This window comes from Syngnathus scovelli, chromosome 22, assembly GCF_024217435.2.
Source record: "Syngnathus scovelli strain Florida chromosome 22, RoL_Ssco_1.2, whole genome shotgun sequence".
Lineage (NCBI taxonomy): Eukaryota > Metazoa > Chordata > Actinopteri > Syngnathiformes > Syngnathidae > Syngnathus > Syngnathus scovelli.
The window spans coordinates 5,192,109-5,214,883 of record NC_090868.1 but is presented as its reverse complement, the minus strand read 5'-3'; the positions used below and the strand labels follow the sequence as shown (position 1 = coordinate 5,214,883).

General features: G+C 43.3%; 1 protein-coding gene across 2 annotated transcripts in view; it reads left to right on the top strand.

Moving 5' to 3' along the window:
• The first annotated feature begins 965 nt into the window (after window positions 1-965).
• The window catches only part of plxna4 (plexin A4), a 105,918-nt gene continuing 84,108 nt past the window's right edge, over window positions 966-22,775 (top strand). Inside the window, exons 1-3 of one of the 2 annotated variants that reach the window (XM_049761662.2) lie at window positions 966-1,544; window positions 9,362-10,680; window positions 18,867-19,049. In XM_049761662.2, the coding sequence (XP_049617619.1) occupies window positions 9,448-10,680; window positions 18,867-19,049 (1,416 nt within the window). In that variant the 5' untranslated portion in view covers window positions 966-1,544; window positions 9,362-9,447. The remainder of the gene's footprint in view (window positions 1,545-9,361; window positions 10,681-18,866; window positions 19,050-22,775) is intronic. The other variant, XM_049761660.2, reaches the window with a different exon arrangement.

Here is a 22,775-nt window from a genome sequence, read left to right as displayed (position 1 = left end):
GACCATACAAGAACTTCATTGTGCCATTTGATTTTTCACAGTGCCCAAAAAAGGCAAAAAAAAGTTGTACTATATTGAATCAAAATTTCTAATTGAATACATTTAAATAAATACAAATAACATCATACATTGCAAATCAACAAATATAAATCTACAATAAAATTTACTTAAAACATAAAAAATAATCCATAGAATTTGAATTAAAATATATTAAATAAATACACACTAATCAATATATTACAAATCAATTATTGCACATAGAAATTAAGACAAAATTCTAAAGGAAATATATTTTAAAAAATGTACTTTTACATGAAATATATGAAAAGTAAATACTGACAAAATACAAATACATTCAACATACCCTAAAACAAAACTATAAAAAATAAAATAATATTAAATAATATTTAAAAAATAAATGCATCCATAAAACCAATTAAATAAATAACTCAAACTATCCTGATAAACAAGGCACCACACAATAAATCTCACAATCTCCATCCTTCTTTTCTAAGCGTAATATTCACTATGACCACAGATGGCGCTGCTGAGCTGCCTGCACCGTCCCTTCTACCTTTAGGTGGCACTCTGATGCAGAGTTTCAACCTTCAGTCCTTCTTGAGAGCTATCTGCAGGCAAAAGCCAATTGAGAAAGTAGAGGGAGGGTAGGGGTGATGCTGCAGACCCCCCCAAAAAAGAGACATTAAAATCCCATTTGCACCAATAGAAAGGTCCCTTTACCCCTCCACCTCCGCCTTTTTAAATCCACATGCCATAATGAGCCTGCTTGAATACTAATTGCGTTAATTGGACCCACCCCTGAAGCGTTTAAAATCTCATCAAAGAGCAAAATAATGCAGATTTTAATCACCCCATGCAAGTCGTCTCTATATGGAAATAGCATCCCCAAATCCGCCCCCCCCCCCTCCAAAAAAAAGTGCATACAAAGGTGATGGATTCTTTTCTTTGCTTGACTTGTGCACGCAACGTCCTCCTCTTTTCAGTATGAAGGGCAAAAGCGGCCAACTCCGAGGCATCCCTCTTCCTCCTCCTCCTTTACGCTTCTCCCTCCTCCCCCTCGTCTTGCTCTCACTCCCACTCTGCTGCAGCCACCCTCTAAGCGTCACTTGAGCAGGAGCGCCGCACCGAGTCGCATCCCAAACTCTCCGTGCACACGCTCAAACCTTCCTCCTCCTCTTCTTCGTCTCTCTCCTCCTCCTGTGCTTCCTCGCCGGGGCATGGCAGGTGCGGCGGCCGGCTGTGAGTGCACGCTGAGCGGCGTGTTCAGCTCCGGCTGACCGGGGGATGCTCCTGCTTGAGGTCCGCCGCTGCAAGCTTGTGGAAGTGTTTTTTTTTTCTTTCTTTTTTTTTGGTATGTGGATTTAAAGTGGACTCGCCTCCCGAATAGGATTTAATAGACGCTCCTCTCATTTTTGCCTCTTTTGGGAGATAGCAAAGAGAAGCTGTTTTTTTTTTTTTTTTTTTTGGACGTGCTTCTATTGCATCCGCAGTGCGGTTGCGAATGACATCTGCAGAGTGTACAGGTAAGCAGGCAGACCTGTCTTGGGCTTGCGGAGGGAGGGATGCACCTGCTTCACCCACTTTGCTGCATATTTTGGAGGCTCAGGAAGATTTTCCCCCCCAAACAACCCTTTTTTTAATGAATTATTCTCTCTGTGTTTGCCAGCACATCTTGCTTTTCATAAAATCATGCAAAGTTGACTCGGAGGCACTCAAGTCGTAATACTAAATAAGTTTTAGGGTGAAGTATTTTGAGTTTGCATCTCAAAAGATTGCCTCTATTCTAACTCTTATTTATTTTTGTATGTTTTGTCGCAGCTGCATGTTTTTTCTATCTTCATGTCAAACCACATTTTCAGTTCATAGTGCAAGTCTGTGCTTGTGTGTTCAAAGTACGGCCGGAGGGGTTGCCTGCCGCATGTGAACCCCCGGAGGGATCGATGTAGCGCTAAAGTCGCTGGAGCACGTTCGTAACACAAGCCAGATTTGTTTACTATAGATGTACGGAGACGTCCACTTTATTAGGTACATCAGTTTTGATTGGCTGTCAATTTTAGGAATACCTCTGAAGATTGTGCGCTTTTTTTGTCATCACAATTGGCCCATTAGTGTGCGTTACCGCCGTCAAGGTCCCCGGTGAGTGAGGAGGGTAAACAGTGGAGTCCCAGAGGAGGAGTTGGATAATCCTATCTGGTCCCGCGCCGGGCAGTAGCCTTTGTAAGGGAGTCACTTTGACATATGACCCCTCCTCCCTCCGTGTCCGTCAGGCGTGGTGTTTTGGTTACTAGGGAGCGCGGCCTTGTCAATATCGGGTCTCACTGATGCTTAATCTCGCTCAGCAACCTTGCCGGATGACGGGCTGGCGGAGATGGGGAGACTCAGCGGACTCGGTGCGCGCGTGTGAATGAAGTGAGCAACACGCCGGTGAATGATGAGGCTGTGCGACGGACATGAATGCCGGTCTCTGTTTGTTCTGCGGCTCCCATTAGGGACGTTTTTTATGTTTTGACGTCTCGGGCCTTTTACAAACGTGACTTTCTTCTGATTGGCAAAAATAGTCGTTCTGTAAAAGCTTATGGGGCCACCTGTTGCCTTGGCACAGTTTTCATGTGGATTATTTTGATATGGGAGAAAATAGAAACTTCTGAACGAAAATAAAACGAAATGAATATTTTGTATGTTTTAGTTTAGACTGTTAGTAAGAAATAAGTTTAAGAAATGTGGAAAAGCTTCAACTCTGTATTGTTAGATTACTGGCATAGCTGCCTAAATCATATTAAAAAAAAAATAAAACGAAAAAAAAATACAATTATTGACAAGCACGTTGTTATTTTTCATTCACTTGTGTATTGTAAAAGACAAAAAATAAAAAATAGATGGCTTTGGCATTCCGGTACTTTTGAAGGTACAAAGGCTCCCTCTAGTGGTATGTGAAAAAAAAATCATTGCCCAAGGACAGCTCAGTTTTATTTAACTTTTTTCTTTTTTTTTTAGTACAATACATTTGCATTTAATCGAGTATTTGCTTGTGTGGTGTTTGATGTAAAACATCTGATACCCACTAACTGAGGCAATTGTGGTGTTAGGATTATAAGCAAATAATTTTGCCTCTGCTAATGTTAATGGGACTGCAAGTTGATCCCTGAGGAACTCCGAACAGAGATCAATGCTTTGTGCACATCTTTCTTCTCATGTGTTAGCGTCTTGCTCAAAAATTCTAGGAAGCAGCTCTTTAGTAGTTTGTGTATTGAGAGGAACATAGACAGGATTCTGTTTCTGTTTCGGATATGTTACATGAGAGATTTAGCAAGGCTTACACTGGGGTTTGCAGGCTTTTCACAGTGAAACCCGTCTTTTTAAGACCTTTGTGATTTTTTGTTGTTGTTGTTGATGGGATTTGGAAATGTGTGTGAATGCAGTGATTGACTCCCAGCCAGGCCCCAGTACTCCCCCGCCAAGTGCCGGGGAGAAGTTAGTAGCGTTCCTGGAATGAAATGTTTTCATTGCTTGTTGTGTTCTGGCCCAGGCTGCGACTGTTTTGATTGCTCTGCTAATGCAGTTTTCCACATTTTAAACAATGATTTGCACTTTGGGCTGCGGGTTTGCTTACATGTGACATCATCATCGACCGAGACTCCGACATATACATTGGTGGTTAGTGTGTGTTACCATTTTGTTTGTCCAGAGTGTGATTTATTCAGCCTTGAATTGTGACACAACATTCTTTGCATGTCTCCGTGGTAACCTGCTTTGCCAACTCCAAACTTCTCGGAAATTGTCCTTGGCCGGTAAAATAGGAATGATGAGTGGATGCGATAATGTTGGATGGCAGTGACTGGAAATGCACCAATGATAAATGATGAGTTTGACAAAGTGCAACTTTTGCACATACTGTGATTTATAAAGTGTCGTTTTGTTCATTATCATGGGAGGATTAGGGACACACAGAAAGGGGGGGAAAAAGTTGTAATGCTGAGATTTAAGAAACTATACCATCAAATAACAATACAATAATAAAGATATATAAATAAATTTATTTTGTATTGAAACGCATATATTATGTATAATTGTTTAAAAGTTGTAATTTTACAAGCAACGAAAATGTATTTCATTTTAAAAGAAATAATACAAAAATTATTACAAATTTTAATTTACAGGAAAAAGTTCAAAAGTTTTAATTGAAAAAACTTTCAATGTTATGATTTTACCGTGTGATGTTTAAAAGTTGTAGTTTTACATGAAATAAATAATAAAGCACTTTTATAAAAGTTTGTTAGGTTTTTAAAAAACTGGGTTTTAAGTTTGTTTTATGAGAAGAAAAAAATAAATTATAATCTTACAAGAAAAATTAACAATTTTGAAGAAAAAGAGAGAAAGAAAAACAGAAATGGGAAAAATCGGAATCATACATTAAAAAAAGTGACGTGAGAAAAAAATTTGTTTTGATAGTTAATAGTTTGCACATCCCATTCACTTAATTTTTTCTTTCCCCTGAAAATATTTTGTCATGTGGTTTTCAGCGCATACAATGTGAGTTGTATTACATCAAGCATCCAAGTCGCCCCCCCACCCCCCCTCCCCTGGCAGAAACATAACTCCCAACTTCTGAATGAGCATTTCAGCCTTTTCCTCCCCTTCCTTTTTGTGTCCATCTGTTTTGCATTGTCACACCACAGTTCATCCAGCGGAGCTTTGCTCGTGTCGTTCCGGGGGCCCCGGCGGCAAATCTGGCAGGCGTGCTTCTTGACTATATGTTTGTAAGAGCCTTACCGTGTCTCGCCGGGGCAAAAGCAACAGCGGTAGAGCTCAGTGGAAAATCAGGGCGTCAAAACAAGGGCCGTGACCGCGGGTGAAGCGACGAAGGGGCGCGAGGGAGAACAATTTGCATCCTCTACCGTGTAGCTGTGACGGACGACAGGCTGGCAGGCGGGCGGGCTGGCTGGCTCGGAGAAAGCTTGTCTGATGTGTTTATGCCACGGGCTTTTGAGGGCTGCGGTTGCACACGCGGCGAGAACATCTGAAGGGAGACAAACAAGCGGGGAGGCGAGGCAAAAGGCCCAGTAATGGAGTGTAAACCTGCATCGACACTCTTTAAACACCTCCCAGCGCAGGGGAAGCACTTTAGAGGAAATGTATAAATCAAAAATTTTGACTAATAAGTCCATGCAATTAAAACGGGGCCTTTACAAATCAAGCCTGACTGTCAGTTTCCTGCTATGCATTTTATTGGACGCCCAGAGGCTTGTAAACAAAAACAGAAAAGTTCATGTTGGAATATAAATCGAAAACAAATGCGTTATATAAAGCGCTGCTCCCTGTGGCCAAAATGTGTATACCATAATATGGCAAAACATCCAAAAGTGGTCTTAAATTTGTTCAAATGTAATAGAGACCCATTGTGGGTTCAAATTAACGTCTTAAGAATTAGAAAACAAATGCATTATATAAAAATGATCGTCTGTATCGTCTGTATTGCGCTGCCTCCGGTGGCCAAAATGTGTATACCATAATATGGCAAAATATCCAAAAGTGCTCTCAAATTTGTTCAAATGTAATAGAGACCAATTGTGGGTTCAATTTAATGTCTTAAAATGCTTCCTCATCTCTACTCTGGATTATAGAGGCGGACAGAGACTTTAATCCAGATGCTGCCAGCCATTCAGAGGTGCTTGAACACGATTAATGTTTTTGTCCAATAGTTGGCAGCAGACTCTTGGACTAAACCAAAATTTGGTGTGGCGGTCGAACGAATTAAATGTTTCATTTTAATCACCAGCACAAAGCCTTGTAAATTATCGAGAGTTTTGTGGCTAAGCGCTTAATCCCGGAGGTCAAGTCTTCTCGGGAGCATGGATTGGGAATCGCATAGGTCAGTGGAACATGGGTTCATCGCAAATTGGATGAAAATGTGGACTGGAATTGTTATTGGTTAGAAACAGCAAGACATTATCATCTCTACCTAGGTAGCCGCTTAAGTCAAGTTCTGATGACAGTTCACATCTTTGTTCCCTCCAAACTTGTCTCGACTTGGATCTTGGTGATACAATCCCCGCACACGGTTGCCCTCAGGCTTCCTATGAGTGTGTCAGCACGTCTGCAACTCCTCCCGTCGGACACTTGTGGCGTGTTATCGCAAGCCAACTGCAAAAGCTGTGATTCACGATGCCAATAATCATCTGGCCGCATTCCACCGAGGTGTTCCGAGGTTTCTCACCCATGGTCTCGGGGACACGGTCTGCCAAGACTGAACTGTGATTACTGTTATTATTTACACAGGGATTCATTTTTGGATGTGACACTCGATTCTATCTTTTAGACCTTTATTACATCCCACCAACACCGAATCATCTCTTTATGAAGGGTCCAAGTTATTTGCGCCGTTTTTCAACTAATATACACTCATAGGACACGATTAGTTTGATAAGATCTGATAAAAGAACAACATCAATGATTCAGCCTGTGGGAAGGAGCCGCGTTTTAACAACATTGTACTCAATTGAGGTCATTATTTTTGCTCCGTTTCTGTATCTGATAAGATCATGTTTGAAATATTGTAAGGAGTGAAATTTGGTGATTAAAAGGGAAGAAAACTGAGCTAGTTCGAACATCAGAGCTGGCCCATACTTTCTGAGAACTACCCATGATGGTTATTTCTAAATTATTTATCTTGAGTTAGGGAAACTTTAGTTAGGTCACTTTGTGGTTATATTGTGGCTAAATTAAAAACAGATTTTCAGTGTGAGAAGCTGAAAGCAAGAGAGAGTCATGAAGGACTGAGGATGAGTGGCTCGATGAAGGAACACAGGGAAGACGTGTCAGGACTGGAGATGATGCCAGTGTGCAGCTGACGGAGCCGAAATCTGATTCGTCTGCCCGCTAGCTTGTAGCGTCTGGGAATTAAATGCGGGAACGGCCGCTTTAGGCTTTGAATTAGCTCCCGGAACCCCCGAAGAAAACTCATCGGCCTTTTTAAACATTCAAGAGCGATTCTTGGCTGCAGTGGTCTTAATTATGGCCAAGTATCGGTGTCCTGTTGATTGGGTGTAGATGACACTCGGAGGGATGATGGAGAGGGTATCTCAAAATGAAGAAGAGCCTTAGATATAGATTACAGGGAATTATGAAAAAGTAGTTCTTTCTTTTACTTTGAACTTTGATCGTTTATGATCCGCCGTTCCGAGAGGCTGGAGTTAAATTTACTGGACTGAATTGGTTTTAATAAGTGAAGGAGGGGCAAATATTACACAGATGGTGAGAAGGTGGGCAGATGTCGGCGAAAATCCAGAGGGTCTTACTGTTGGATCCTTGCCTACCTTGCTTCTCTTTTTCTTCAGGAATAGAAATTGGAAATATAATCTTGGTAGACCTTGTTGCCGTCTCTCGCTGATATTATTTGGCGCCAGTTGCTTGACCCAGATGATAACCGTCGTGACCTCGCCGAAGGAGAACTAGGTAGATACTTAATCAAGGAACGTTGTCCTTCCATTTTTTTAGACATTCCAACTTTATTCCTGCTCGTCTTCATGATATCTGTGTTGGATTAAACCATCCCCGATCTAGAGTGGGTATCCGTTGACAGTAATCCACGCCGCTAATCCGCGTCTTGATGTAAACACTCAAGGACATTGCGGCTCCATCCTTGCCGCCCTTTCCTCGCCTCCTCCTCTGCCGCGACTGTCTTCCTGAGAGGAATGAATGTGCCATCTGTTCCGGGTGTTAGTTTAGCCCCGTGTCAGACCTGATCGCTCAATCTTTATTTATTCCCGCGTGTGGATTGAAGGGTTGCTAGCGAGATTAGTTCAAGGGTGCGGCTTCATTTCATTGCTGATGGTGACTATTAATCATCAGATGAAAGTTTGTGTTGATGTCCAGATTGGAGTTTGGCATAGGTGGTTCAGTTTGGACTGGATCAGAATTTCCTACAATTCATGGAGACCAAGTGTTGCCATGGCATGTAATTTAGATTATCAGATTACTGGCGGTAATGATGAAAAAATCTATTTTTCTGTAATTACTCTCATTGTCACTCACTCACTTTCTCTTAATCCCATTTGCTTGTTCGGTTCATATTTAAGTAGTTTACTCTTCATTGGCACGTCATCAAAAAAAAAAAATTCTCACTGAAATGCTTCAGTCTTTAAATAGAAATAGATTATTTTGTCATCCTCTTGCTTTTGATCAGCATCGCCTCCTAATTGTCATGTCTCGCCCCGACACTCCATTTACGCCATCATCATCATATCTAAAGCTAAAAGGGTCTCCTGACAGATCCATTAAAGATTGTCTAAATGCTTTGGGAAATGGACCAATTTGGAGCAAGTTGATCTTTGATTTTTGCTAATGGTTGTTCATGACTTTTTTGTGTGTGAGTGTGTGTGTGTGGTACAGGCAAAACTGAATCTGGAGACCAGTCAAGAACCGAAAAACAAGCAAACAAACCATATCTAACCTTGGTTGTGCAATTCAGTTCAAAGTGGTATTATCTCACCTTACCAATGACGGCTATAGACGTCAACTATCCGTTTTAACTGGGCTAGCAGTGAATGAGTTAATTTTTCTTTTCCTCATCCAATTTGTTTAATCTTGTATTCATATTCATTGGTCTTTGTTATGGCCTCTCGGGGAAGGAGACTGAGCAGTGTTGCGTTTGGGTTATTATCGGAAGATGAGCCACAGTGTCTCGGAATCATCAAAATTACATTCTGTGGGGTCTCATATATTGCAAATACCAGAAAACCTGCTTCTAATTCTCGATTGGAGAAGCTATCACTCCTCATTACCTTCCATGTAATTTGGGACCAATAAGATGTGGCTTCGTAAGATCAGGCTCCTCAGGTTGATTACGCTTGTCTGGATGCCACACTGATAAATGCCAACTTCCCACCAGGGAGACCGAACAAGCACGTGACACTCGCAAAGGACCGCCGTGTTTACAGGAAGTCTCCCTTGTCTCCGAGTTTCTCGCCGCTCTATGCAGAACATCAGTTTGGAGTGACCCCTATGACATATCGGTATTCTTATTTCTGCAAAGGCTAGCATTCCCCCCCCCCCCCCCCCCCCTAATTATTGTTCCCCTTTGTGCTAGTTTGTAAAAGACAAAGCGAAGGTGCTAGCGCAGTTTGCAGAGTCAGCAGGTGATGTTGGGAAGCAGCAGAGAGAAATCGCCAAAGGTTGCAAATTGCTACTCTGAGGGGAGAATCAATTAGGTGCATAGAGGCGAGAAGGTGTCCGTGCAGAACCTTCCTCTGAGATGACTCCTTATCTTCTCTGCTTGATCCATACATTGATTTTTTTGGGTTAAATTTGAGCTGATTCTCACAGTTTTCTCGTTGTCTTCCAGGTGCATAATGTCCTCCATCTTGAAAGAGGCTTGATCCTGATCGACAGAGAGTAGTGGGCCGTCCCTCCATCCCACCCTACGCAGCCATGATGTCCAGGACACGGATCTGCTTTTTGCTATGCTGTTTAATTTCCACGTTGGCGCCGCTCACCACGTCAAAAACGGCGGTACGAGCTCCGCAATCTTACGGTTCCCAAGTGATCACGGCGTCTTTAGAGGAGGAAGAGTACGCTTCGTTTCGCGCCGAGAACCCCGAATGGACATTCAACCATTTGGCGGTGGACTATCGCAATGGCAACGTTTACTTGGGAGCGGTTAATCGCATCTATAAACTGTCACCGGGTTTGGAGGTTCAGTTGTCTCACGAAACCGGCCCGGATGAGGATAATCGCAAGTGCTACCCGCCGCGGATTGTGCAGCCTTGCAGCGAACCGCTGACGCTCACTAATAACGTCAACAAGATGCTGCTGATGGACTACCGGGAAAACCGGCTGCTAGCGTGCGGGAGTCTCTACCAGGGTATCTGCAAACTGCTGCGCCTGGACGACCTCTTCAAGCTCGGAGAACCCTTCCACAAAAAGGAACACTACCTCTCTGGGGTCAACGAGAGCGGCTCTGTGTTTGGCGTCATCGTTTCCTACGGGAACGCCTCCCCGGACATGTTGTTTGTCGCCACGGCGGTGGACGGCAAGCCGGAGTACTTCCCCACCATCTCTAGTCGCAAGTTGGCCAGAAATTCCGAGGAGGATGGGATGTTCGCTTATGTCTTCCACGATGAGTTTGTGGCCTCGATGATTAAAATCCCCTCTGACACTTTTACCGTCATACCAGACTTTGACATTTATTACATTTACGGCTTCGCCAGCGGGAGCTTTGTCTACTTCCTTACGTTGCAGCCTGAAATGGGGGGCAGCCCGACCACCGGGTCCTCCTCGGCAGGCCGAGAACAGGTCTACACCTCCAAGATAGTTCGACTGTGTAAAGCGGACACCGCCTTCAACTCGTACGTTGAGGTGCCTATCGGATGCGTCAGTGGAAATGTGGAGTACCGACTTCTGGAGGCGGCCTATCTGTCCAAAGCTGGTGCCAACTTGGCGCGCTCGCTGGACGTCGCGCCGGACGACGACGTCCTCTTCGCCGTCTTCTCCAAGGGTCAGAAAAGGAGGCCCCAACAGGAATCCCAGGACTCTGCCCTGTGCGTGTTCTCACTTCGCAAAATCAACGAGAGGATCAAGGACAGACTCCAGTCGTGCTACAAGGGCGAAGGCACGCTCGACCTGGCTTGGCTCAAGGTCAAAGATATTCCCTGCAGCAGTGCGGTGAGTACTACACTCTTTTTTGGTTTCTCACTGTTTATTCGAGGCGAGCTCAGGTAAGTGTCTCTGAAAGACACTGATGTAAATTCTCATCTTATTATGGCTGAGATGAAGTACATGGGGGGGGGGTGCCTTGATGAGCAGCATTTTCTCAGTCGGGTTCATGCTCTGTCTCATTATGATGTGATGTTCACTATCCACTCACCCTTTTTTAAACAATGCAGCCCAATGCTCAGCCAAATTACCATAATTTCATTCCTCTGTAACAACATTACACATTCAGTGATTCAGTTCATCACACGCACATAAAAGGAAAGCAGGGTTAAATTGGGTGCTGAGTGTTTGGACTGCTTTCAAAAGCCCAAACTTATTTCTTCTTCTTGATTGATAAAAGAAGCCAACCCCATAAAGAAGAAAATTACCTTATTGTCATCTTGCATTTGTTTGATTTCTAAGCAGCCAATGAAGATCTCCCGAAGGATGCTCTAAATTATTCCTGACAATTTTACTAAATACCTGCTGTGGAAAAAAATACTCCTGTTTTATGAATGAACGCTACACTGTTCAACAGAGACATGAAGTAATTTCCTTTAACCTTTACAAGCTACTAAATAAAAGGCTGAAAGAGATTTTACACAGTTGTACAACCACCGGCAATCCCCACAGACGCTACAATCGTAAATAAACGTACCTTATACGCTCAAGGTCATATTTCAGAATTCACCCAGTCTATGCACTCGTGACCTTAGCCGTCTACTATCTCAGGATTTGACCCTTTCCCGTGTCGGCCTATGGAATCACGGCGTAAATCTAGGAATTCTTCTTTGGCTTGGCCGCACGTGCCGGCAGACCGCCGTCGTCCGCCCGCTCGAGGGCAGGGATAAATCACGCCCGCAGCGGAGGTGTCAGCAGGGAGAGGAAGCGTGTGTGTGTGTGAATGTGTGTATGTGTGTGTGTGTGAGGGCGCACGCTGGGGTTAGCGCCGGGGAATGACGCCATTTCGCCACTCGCCACGGTATCATCGCTGCCACCGCGTGAATTCGACCCTGCTGAAGAAGTGGAGGCGGTGGACGCAGCGGGAAATAAATCACACACACGCTCATACGTCACACCAGGAGGCAAAAAGACTCTAAAGAAGAGGCGTTGTGAAATTTTCATTCAGTAGTTCATCAAATAGAAAAGATGGAAAAATTCAACGCCAACTATTTTTAATCGTTTAGTAATCGTTTAGTGATAATTTAGTAATCGTTTAGTAATCATTCAATTACCCTAAAATTGTCCAAATCCAGTAAATGTGAGAAAATAGTTTCGTAATACACAAATAACATTTTATAATTCGATTAATCGATGGAATAATCGGTTCGAAAAATATTCAACGGTAAAAAAAACTATTTCCTGCTTTTTACGGAAAGTCCAGTTCAAAACTGAAGTTTGTTGAAGGCTCCAGATGCTACAGCCCAACCAGAACATCTTTGATCAAAGACTCCTCAATGACAAAGCCACAATAACATCAAACACCCACTCGACATATTTGTACCTGAAACGATCTTGGCAATGCAAATTGTAAACACCGTCGCCCCAAACATTAAAAGCAATCTGCATTTTTTAAAGCAGCCGTGCCAATCAAGTTTTTAAAGCAACGTCGACGACTCCTCGATAAATCCTCCCCCGGCCATCTGACGGCGGCAGGGGGGGTATGTTATGATTAATCCGCAGTCCCCCGATTAGATGGTGAAAGTTGCCCGCCAGATTGCTGTGCTATTACGTTCGACAGTCTGCTGTATTTACCTTGATTAAATTCCGGAGCAGGAAGTAAAAAAAAAATATGGCATGAACACCGGAGTACATTAATCAGAAGATGAACTCATTATAAAACTAATTGATGGTGTAGTTACAACTTATTAACATATAAGCAGTGATATGATGACCTCAAGGCATCCCTGATATTTCTTTCATCGCTAACTTGTTTGCGTAATTTTATCGTTGTAAACTTCAGATTTATCCGTCACATCCTATAGTGCAACAAATTATCTTATCATGTTCGTTTTTATGTTTTTATGTTTTTATGTTTACGTCTCTTCAAATTCGCTATTATGTTGTTGTTTTTTTGTCTCCAATTAGACTGCGTGTGAAAACTCCCAGCCTCATTATTTACTAGTCTCTTCACACATATGGGAGCGCTATTTGTCTCCATGAGTCATTTTAAAAAAAAAATATTTCTCCCTCTGTTTTTTTGTTTTTTTTTATGTAGCCATGGCAACCCACTTTATCCTTGTTGCTATCCATGTGGCTGTTTCACACAAAAAAAACAATGCCTTGGTGAACAATGAAGCATGGAACTTGCCAATGTAGAGTAAAAAAAATGATCTAACATTTATGAGTATGTAAACTGTGATTCATTACTAAAAGTCTAAAAGCAAAATCAGTTATACACTATCAACTATGACATCATATCATGTTTCCATCTAATCATAAGGATAGGCCAATATTAATCTAGCATCAACGATGTCTTGTACAAACTGCCAGATTGTTCTAGAGGATTCCAGTGATTGGATAATGTTCACAGCATGAAGTAATCCCCAATCAGATTAACAATGAAGTCATTCAATTTTTTTTTTTTTTTTTAAACCAGTGTTGAGGTTTATATCAGATAATGAAAAAGAAGCGCTTTGACGGACTTTGGGACTGTTTTCCGCATGGGAATAAAGCAGTTCATCCTCGCTCGCTTTCCATAATCTACTCAGAGAGAGAGAGGAAGCGCGATATGATGGAGAGGATGAGGATGCTCCCCCCCAACCCAAAAAAAAAAAAAAAAATGGCCGCCACGCTTGGCCGAGCCACATAATGCACGCTCAACAGTATAAGTCTCCAGGAGGGCCCGCGTCCATAGATCATTGTGAAGTGGCATGTGACCTATAAAACCGGCCGCCTGCACTTTACATGTTCGCTCTGTCAGCAGAAAGTGAAGGAAAAAAAAAACAACAAAATCGTGCAGTCTCAATAAATTTACACCCATCCTTGATTCATTTCTCGATCCTCTTCGTCCTCTTTTCGGAATGCTTTGGCCAGCGACTTTCATACCCTGATGAGAAAATGACAAGGTCGCGTGCGAGTCCCAAGAAGGCCGCGACCGTCCGCTCATCCGCTCGGCTAATGATCATTAATTACATGTCATTAACCAACATGCCACGGGCCCTTCTCGCACATTAGTCATGTGCCTCTCAGCTTCTGGATTCACGCCGATTAATTATATAGTTCAACACGGAGCGGCGCGGTCCTTTGTCGGCCCTCGTCTGCTTTCACGTGTTTCTTTTTCATGTTGTGGAATTTGGTTTTTGGGAGGTGTTGTCGAATGATGGCGCTATAACTTGGGCTGAATTAAATTTTATAGGCGTAGATGAGAGTAAACTTGACAAGATTAATTTTTGTGATTCCCAATCTACCATTTTTTTTCTTTCTAACACATCAGGTTTATAATAATAAAAATTATAATAATAATAATGAAAGTACTCAATTCTTGAGTAGTCATGATACCGATACCAAGTACCGATACCACTAGTTTTGATACATGAAATTTCCACAGAAAACAATGACAGATAATTTCCATAGACTTGTATATCAATTTCTCTTAAAATTGCATTAAATTAATGTCAATTTGATATTCTTCAAATTTGTAGTTTCTAGTTCAACTCATAAAACAGTTGCCGCTACTGCTGTAACGAGTATCTATCTTGAAATAAGGCTTGTATCGGTACAGATACTGATACCTGGTATCGGTACTTTCCCATTGCTACTATCTAGTAATATTCATGAATTAAGGTTTTAAGCTTTTATGGGGCAAACTTAAAAAATAAAAATATCTTAAAAAAAAGTGATGCGCTAGAAAAATAGTCCAGATTTTTATTTTCAATTATTTTTTTTAAATATAATGAACCAAAAATAAATCCATCTTTAATTTACCATTCTTTGTTAACATGTAAACTGCATTTCAAAAGCGTTGAACTTAGCTAGACACAAAACAAATAAATACATGTACAAAATATTGTTGGCCTAATCCTTGGCCCTCTGTCCGATGAGTCAGTCTCGGCCACATCCACAGGAAGCGAAAGGCTCATTCATTCATTAAGACTATCCAGACTGCCCCCCCCCCCCCCCCCCCCCCCCCCCCCATCCACGGCGACCCCACTCCACTTCATCCCACTCCATCCATCCACATATCCGCTATCCGGCTCGCTGGCTGGCCGACCGGCCTGCTAATTAAATCTCCATACATGATACTACTTGGTAAAGGTCAGTATTCATCACAATATCATTATTCTGTGATTAAGCAACATTGTCTGCTGGTTGGCCTCATCTCCACAACATTGACGTGAGCCTTATTTGAAAAATAGGAGAAAATATCACACATTGCCATGCAGCTTTCATTTTCTTGTGCTTCCGCCCCAATTCTCAGCTCTGTTTATTATAAATTAGCACCCTGTTGCTGTTCTTTTACAATTCCCTATCAAAAATCAGCCTATGTATGTATATCCTTTGTTCTCTTGAATTGCAATCACTGGGTGGTCGTCCCACTGGCACGCGAAGAGGAAGTTAAAGCTACTCTATGCGATGACAGCGACGACTCAAACTGAATTTTAGCTCTACTTCAGTCTGTGTTGGTTCAAGAAATGAAAAGGAAACTCTCGGGATGCCTCCGTGAAGCATCAAAAAAGAGTCTGGATCACAAGACATCAGAAGCTGATTTATTTAATTAAATGTATATTTGATTTGGAGAATAACAATGTCGTATCAAGGCTTGAAATAACGTGTTTAGCTGCAGAAGTAGCCACCTGAAGCTTCTTGCTAGCTAGCTACTTACACTACACCAGCTAGCTAGTGTAGCGTAATAGCAACAAGCTTCTGAGTAATTTTTTATGGGGCGTCTGTTTATTATTACTTTTCTATTTTCACCCCCAAAAAACTGCAATACAAAACCATGTTTCGAGCAAAATAAATCCTACCAATTGACTAATAAGAGTATTTTTTCTCCAAATTGCAGCCTTTGCGAAAATTGTACTACATTATAATGTCAATTTGAATTTGCTAAATTGTTCAGCCTTAATATGAATGTATCTTATAATTATGATGAACTCAACTAATCCTTTTGTCAGGACATAGTTTTGCCGATCATCCTGACGGGTCAGCAATTTGGCATAATGTAATATGTAATTATATACTTTAACAGGCAATACTTTTTTTCTATCAAAAAAACTTCCCCTTCAATCACTGATGATGCATGAAAGCACAACCAGCTCGGCTTGCTATTAATGTGGAATCATCACATTAGAGCATGGTACTCATCCAAATTTGTGTGGAATAATTGTGGTGAAAGGGACGAGGCCAGTACAAGAAAATGGACTCTTTGGAGCCCGTAAAAGCCGAGCGGCGACATGAAATGAAATTTCCTCTGTGGTTGAATATGTGTCATTAACTCTGTGAACCGGCAGCCAATGGAACGGGCCTTCGTTGCCGCGCCAGCCCCGATTAGGCCATACATCAGAGAGCGTTGGAGAGCGGATCTCTTTCAGTCACCGCTAATCGCTTTTTCGCGTGGCCCCTTCTCTTTCTCGCAGCTCGGCGTATATATCTCTGCTGATCCCCCCCTTCGCGCTCATTTGGTCCATGAGCTAGCTCGCTTTGTGCGTGATGCTGGCAGGCGCACGCAAACCGAAAGATGGATACGGCCGAGGGTGACCTGATTCTGCCTCAAACTTCTGGCCACTATCCAAATATAGGAACGATGCTCTCGTCACGTCTTGTGTTGGGAGTGAATTGTCATGGATTGACTTTAATTCTTGGTCTTAAAGTATACCGACCAATCTCGGGTTCAAGTTCAATCTCTGGACCGAGCAGGAGGTTAGGTAGAATTGCCCCCTCTCTCTCAAAAAATCGGGCAATGGAAACTAAAGATTGACGCAACAGGTGATCAAACAAATAGACTGCGCAGGAACAATGTGTGCAGGAACAAGAATGTTATTTGTTGACACAACACATTAATCTTCCGGGACTCGGAGTGATCTATCAGTGACGGGCAAGAAATGTTTTGTCATTTCAACAACACGATTGTTTTTCAAACGTACACCTCACGGCGCCATTCATATCAGCATCTTATTAGAACAGCATGCCGATCTTATTTGCCGTTCAGACCCAAGGTACCGCCTTGAGTACCAATGTCATGTTCCGGCGGCAGCGTAATGAAAACATGTCTGGTTCCTGACAGACAGAAAGTATATTTCACCAGATTGCAGCAGCCGTGCTCACGAAACGACGAGATGGCAGATGTGATTGGCAAGTGGCTGAGGTAATACGGCGAATAACATCGCGCTGGGTCTACGGGAAGTGATGGAAACACACATTTAGCACACACATGCACAGATTTATTTTGGATTATCAAAACCACTTTAGCAGACTCTGAATCAGGTAATTGCTCTTGACAAGAATGCCTTTTTGTTCTTCCACTGAAGAAGCCTTTGATAATGAAGGCAGCGAATACTACAAAGTTTTCTTCGCTAGTACCTGATAGCCTTTTAATCCCTCAGAAGAAAAGGCACGTCACAAACAGTGAATACGATAATGAGGCAACTTTTACGAAATGACGCTAGGCCCCACGGGATTGTATTTAGGCCCAGGAATATTCGTCGATGGCAGACGTGACACTACGAAAGATAATCTTTTGATGGGGTTGGGGGGTTGTGGTCTTGGTTCTACTGGCCCGGATACAGATCGGCTGTTTGGTAATTTTACCGATATTCCTAAAGACTACCAAACCTTTGCTAGTATAATTTACGGTCGGTGACAATTTCCTAATTTGATAAGTGCTCCCATATATTTGTCGTTGTTTACCCTCTTCCTTTGTCCTTGCTCCTTTTACCCTCCGACCCCGTGACACCATCCTTTTCTGAACCCAATGAATCGTCGTCGATCATTCATGCCTCTTAGCCCAAAAGCTAACCATGGCCGAGATAAGCCACGTTCCATTTATCTAATGAAAACCAAGGTCTATAATTCTTCTGTCGTGACGATGGCCTCTCGTGAAAGGTTACAAAGAAGCACCACTCCAGGGTGAAAAATGGAATCTAGGACTAAAGGAGCCACTTAATCCTCTGACCGCTTCCCATTTTGCGTTTCAAGTAAATGAACAGTGTTTTTAGTTTGGCATTAATTAATGTTTGTCCAGCGAGTGCCAAGACGTCACATTATACTCGGGATAATGGACTCCATGTGATCATGGGACCATAACTCAAACCTTTCTATCTCGACTGACGTTTTTTGAATGAATGCAAAGGCGGCATCACCTGCCAAGTCTTCCTTCGCATTCAATCACATGGTGACGCCATTCATCACACCATGCCACTCACCTCTTAAAAAAGTGTTTTCAAATTCAACCCCACACACACACAAGTGGAATAATGACCAATTCCCGGCGCTATTATTCTCTTATCAAAGCCCATAAGTCATTCTACCCCACCTAGTGTCACGACTGATATAAATATTGTCTGGCGGCAGGGTGGAATGCTGCATACAAACAAGAAATAGGCCTCAAACCTGTTTTTCTTTCACAAAGATGGCTGCTGAGAGTATTGCGGGGATTTGCTTTAAAGCATCATGACGCTTTGAATCATTTCCCATTTTTATATCTCGCCGCGCTGGCGTTGGTTGGACTGCGGGGAATCGTGCCTGACAGCTGGCTGAGTTGCCGCCTGACGGCAGTCCTCTTCCATCTTCATCATTTCCTCCTTCTTGTTTCAACAAGTCTTTAAACTGGTGTTTTGGTATTTTGGACCTTTAGAATTCAAAGTGGATAAAATTGTAACAAGTTTTCTCGTTAGATGGAGTTTGTATAATGAGAACAGGTCCCACTGTCCTGTCTCAAGCTTGAGCCAAACAAGCGACCAGCAGATCTGCAAAGTGGATCCTGTGGCGTTTGATTGGCCCTGAGCATCTGACAGTTCCTGGCGGAGAAGATGAGAAAGTGTGGTAGAGATTACTTGTAGTTTAGATTTGAAATATATATTTCCTTAAAACTATGTACGACTCGTGCAGTTACTTGGAACAAGACATTCCAAATAACCTGGGGTGATGTGCCACATGCTGCTTCACCTTGCCATTATTATCTGAACATGTCATAAATATTCATTTTTGTTTTTTAGCTCCTGACCATTGACGACGACTTCTGCGGCCTGGACATGAACGCACCCCTCGGGGTGTCGCAGATGGTGCGCGGTAGGCCCCTCTTCTCCGACGCCAATGATAAGATGACCTCCGTCGTGGCCTACGTCTACAAGAACCACTCGCTGGTCTTCGTGGGCACCAAGAGCGGGCGCGTGAAGAAGGTAAGCTGGAGTCACCTTTCCGAAATGCCGCGTAAGGGAGCGTGTATGCTGCGTATGACAGGAAGGATAGTTGTAGTAAGGCAGATTGACTTTCAGGCAAACTCGCTGAGTCGGCTGTATTTGCTTCGACGAGTGGTGCGTGCGTGTGCATGCGTGCGATGAATTTGAGTGTGTTGTGAGGAAGCGGAGGTGTGATCAAGAGAACCCCTGAGGGGGGATTTGATTCCTGCAGCCAAACCTATCTGGTGTCTTTCTACATCCTCCTCGTCCATTACGCACACACACATGCTTCCTGTGCATCCTCTGCATCACAAGTCTACTTTTCTCCATTTTGGACTTAAATCCAGGCGCCCCCTTGGGGGGTCGGAAATGGGTTTCCCACATCAGCATGTTACAGAAGTTGCTAGACAGCACACATCAGCATGTTGCAGAACTGATTGGTCGTCTTATCTGTTTCTTCAGGCACATTTCAATTCAAATACAGTTTTTTGGACTTTGTATTCATAACAATTTGCTGCCGGTGTAACTCCGATTTAGTTGACTGTCTGAAGTAAACTGGTATTTTTTTGTACCATGGAAGATCACCGATCACATGACAGTCGGAGAGCCCGTGGCTAAACACGATTTGTAAAGCGAAACGTGACTAGGATAAGCTACGTACCAACGTGTTACGGCTCGTACCTTGACCGTCCACCCTCGGCCTTTCCCCGGGCTAATGGGATGACGCGAGGTGTGATTGGCGGGCGCTAGCTAGCTCTTTTTTTGCTCTTGATGTAAGGCCGTGGCTGTGACTAACTCTGGGCCAGAGACGGGTCTAAAGAAAACCGCCTTACAAGCGAGGGAAGGTTGAGCTGGAGGACAGCTGCTATGTCTTGAAGATGAACCATTCCAGAGACGAAAAGTGAACCGGAGAAATATGGCCGAGCGCTGCCAACACACACAAGCAAATGGTGATTTTGACACTGTTTGTTCTGCTTGATTACCAACCTCCTTCCTGTGTTTGTTTTGCTGCTTTTATTGCACACCGGGGCCCCGAGTGGCTCGGGCGGCGCTCTTTTGCGTAATAACCATCATGCTGCAGAGCAACTATATAATCATATTTTATACCTGCTGCTCATGTATGGTAATGAGCAGCAAATTTAGTGGCTGCGGGTAATAAAAGCGTCGGCGTACAAATACAATATACCTTCAAATCCTTTTCAGAGGCGACTCGTGTTTTTTTTTTTTTCTAAAACACTAATAGTCAATTTCATTTGAAATCTGCTTATTTGGCCGCTGTTCTTTTCAGCTTTTGTCCATATGGCAGACATGTTGGACAGAAGGTGATCAATATCCCGGCATCACAAGCCCCCATTACAAGCCAATACTCCCCTCCCCATACGCGCCCGGGCTCCTCCTCGGTCGTTAAAGTGTATACCATTAGATGACATCACGGGCAATAAAAGACAACAGCACAACAATAAAAGGTCCGAGCATCGCTCCACCTCCTTTATCAGTGATTTTATAAGCCCCCCCTCCTGACTAATGGATGTTGATTTATATACACTGGCCCACCTCAACTTGTTCTATCCATAAGCTTCTCCCCTGTTTTTTTCGGCTTTTAACTGTTATTTATAGTCCTGTGAGCGACACATCCGTCTGAATAAAAATGAGCGTTACGGTAAAATAGAGTAGATGGACCTTAATGCACCGTTGTTTGGGTCCAGCTCCATTTTATGACATCATGAATATAAGAGGGGCGGGGAAGCGTTAGTGAATGAAATTTTGTGTGCTTGTGAAATGTTTCTATTTGACCGCTTGGAATAATATTTTGTTTGGCTCGCGGACTTGTGGGTATCTTACAGCCATTACGACAATTGATGGTTTAATTAAAGTGGCAAACGCGAGCTACCGCTCGACGAGGATCGTCGTTTAATAATATAGACAAACACTCGTGCTTCGGGTCAAAGGCTAGCATAAGGCGCTAATGTTGTCTTACGTCAACCAGATCGGAAGCTCTTCGTTTGATTGGTAATATGCGTTGTCTCATCCTTGTCAAGGTGTTAATGGGGTTTTCTGTCAAGTTATAAATCAAAAACAATCTGAGCATGCTTTACAACCAAATAGCACTAATAAATAAACACGAGGCTTTGCCAAGATTGGATCGATACAGGCCGGCTAAAGTGGAAGTGTGCCACTGGATTCATTTCATTGTTTATTTTATGATTGTGCAAAAAACAAGACGTCATTGCAGGAATGAGTCACTTTTTGAAGTAACTTAGAACTCACTTATATTTGTCGTTGACTGTGGCGGAGGAAGAAGTAGGAGAAAATTCCGGAAAAGCTCAGTTCCTGAATTGAAAGTGCAGTCTCGAGAGTTGGAGTAGTGCTTTGAAGACACGAGCGCTGTTTTTTTTCTTTTTGCTTGCTTTCATGGTCGACCAACTTTAAATTGGTTCCCTCTCGAAAAGGAGACACTTGATCTAAACTCATTCCGATGCCCGCATACAAAAGGGACCCTCCGAAATCGTCTCACCTGAGTCTTTCCATGTCGATACAAACGGTAAACTATCCGACTAGCTTCCCTTTGAATTTCCCACCCGTCTTTCTCGGTCTGCGTATGGCTGAGTGGAGTTCTTTGATGGCCGCCTCCTACCATATGGCGTCTGTCGGTTTCACTCTAAGATGGAGATGTGATGGAGATGAAAGGCCTCCGTTGTTAGGGTGAGGTTTAAAGCCATCGCTCACAGGTCACTGGTCAAGGGGAAATCCTCTCCCCCCTCCTGCAGGCATCGGGTTAGCGTATGGTCATTTGCTCACGCTGCATATTAGCACGGATGGAAACCAGAGTGGAGACCGAGGACTGCCTGCAGAGGTGCTAATGCAGCTCCCCTCTGCCTCTCTCAATGGGGGGTATTGGCTCCCCACACAATGAGCAGCTAACCTTGAACTTGACACGAGGATGTCGGCTCGAACAAGGATGAAGCGTACCGAACAAGCTGCCAGAAACTGGGCATGCAAAAGCTAAGGCCAAATCGTTTCCATTTTTTCCTAATCATTTGTCAGAATTTGGTGAGAGCCGAGTGTCAGGTTGTGACAGTGCAGTCACCTCTTTACATGGCTTGCTTCTATCCAGTCTGTACCAATGAGACAGACAAGAAGTTTGAGGGCAATGACGCATGACGAATGTGAAAGAGGAAGTAAAATCGCGTGAGAATTCAAGACAATTCGTGTCCGTCATATCAGCTGTTGACATCAGCACCAAACGGGTCAATCTCTACACGTGATGGTTAATGTCTGCTGTTGCGAAAGGGAAAGGTCAACGTCTTCCCTCAACCTCCTGTCAATTTCCCACTTTGCCGCCCCCCCCCCTTCCACCTGAGTCGTGTTTTTTCTCGTGAGCTCCCGCTGCCCTCATCGCAAACATGCCATTTAGCTGCCATTTCATTATTCCGCTTACTGGATTCACAATGCCGTGTCACTCCTCCTCTCGAGTCGACACTCTTCCTTGAGATGTTTATCGCTCTGGACCTTTCCCATATGTTGCGCGGGTTGATAGCGTCCTTGTTTTTGCCCACGTGTTTGTTCGTCTTGTCTCCGCGATGGTGTCGGTTAGCTCCAGATGCAGATTATTGAAACAAGCCGAGGCGCGGTCAGTGGAGCAGAGGATTAACTGCTAAGAGCTAATGATGAAATATGCCGGAGGATGTGTCGGCATTGTGCTCCAAAATCCATTCACCGCCCAAC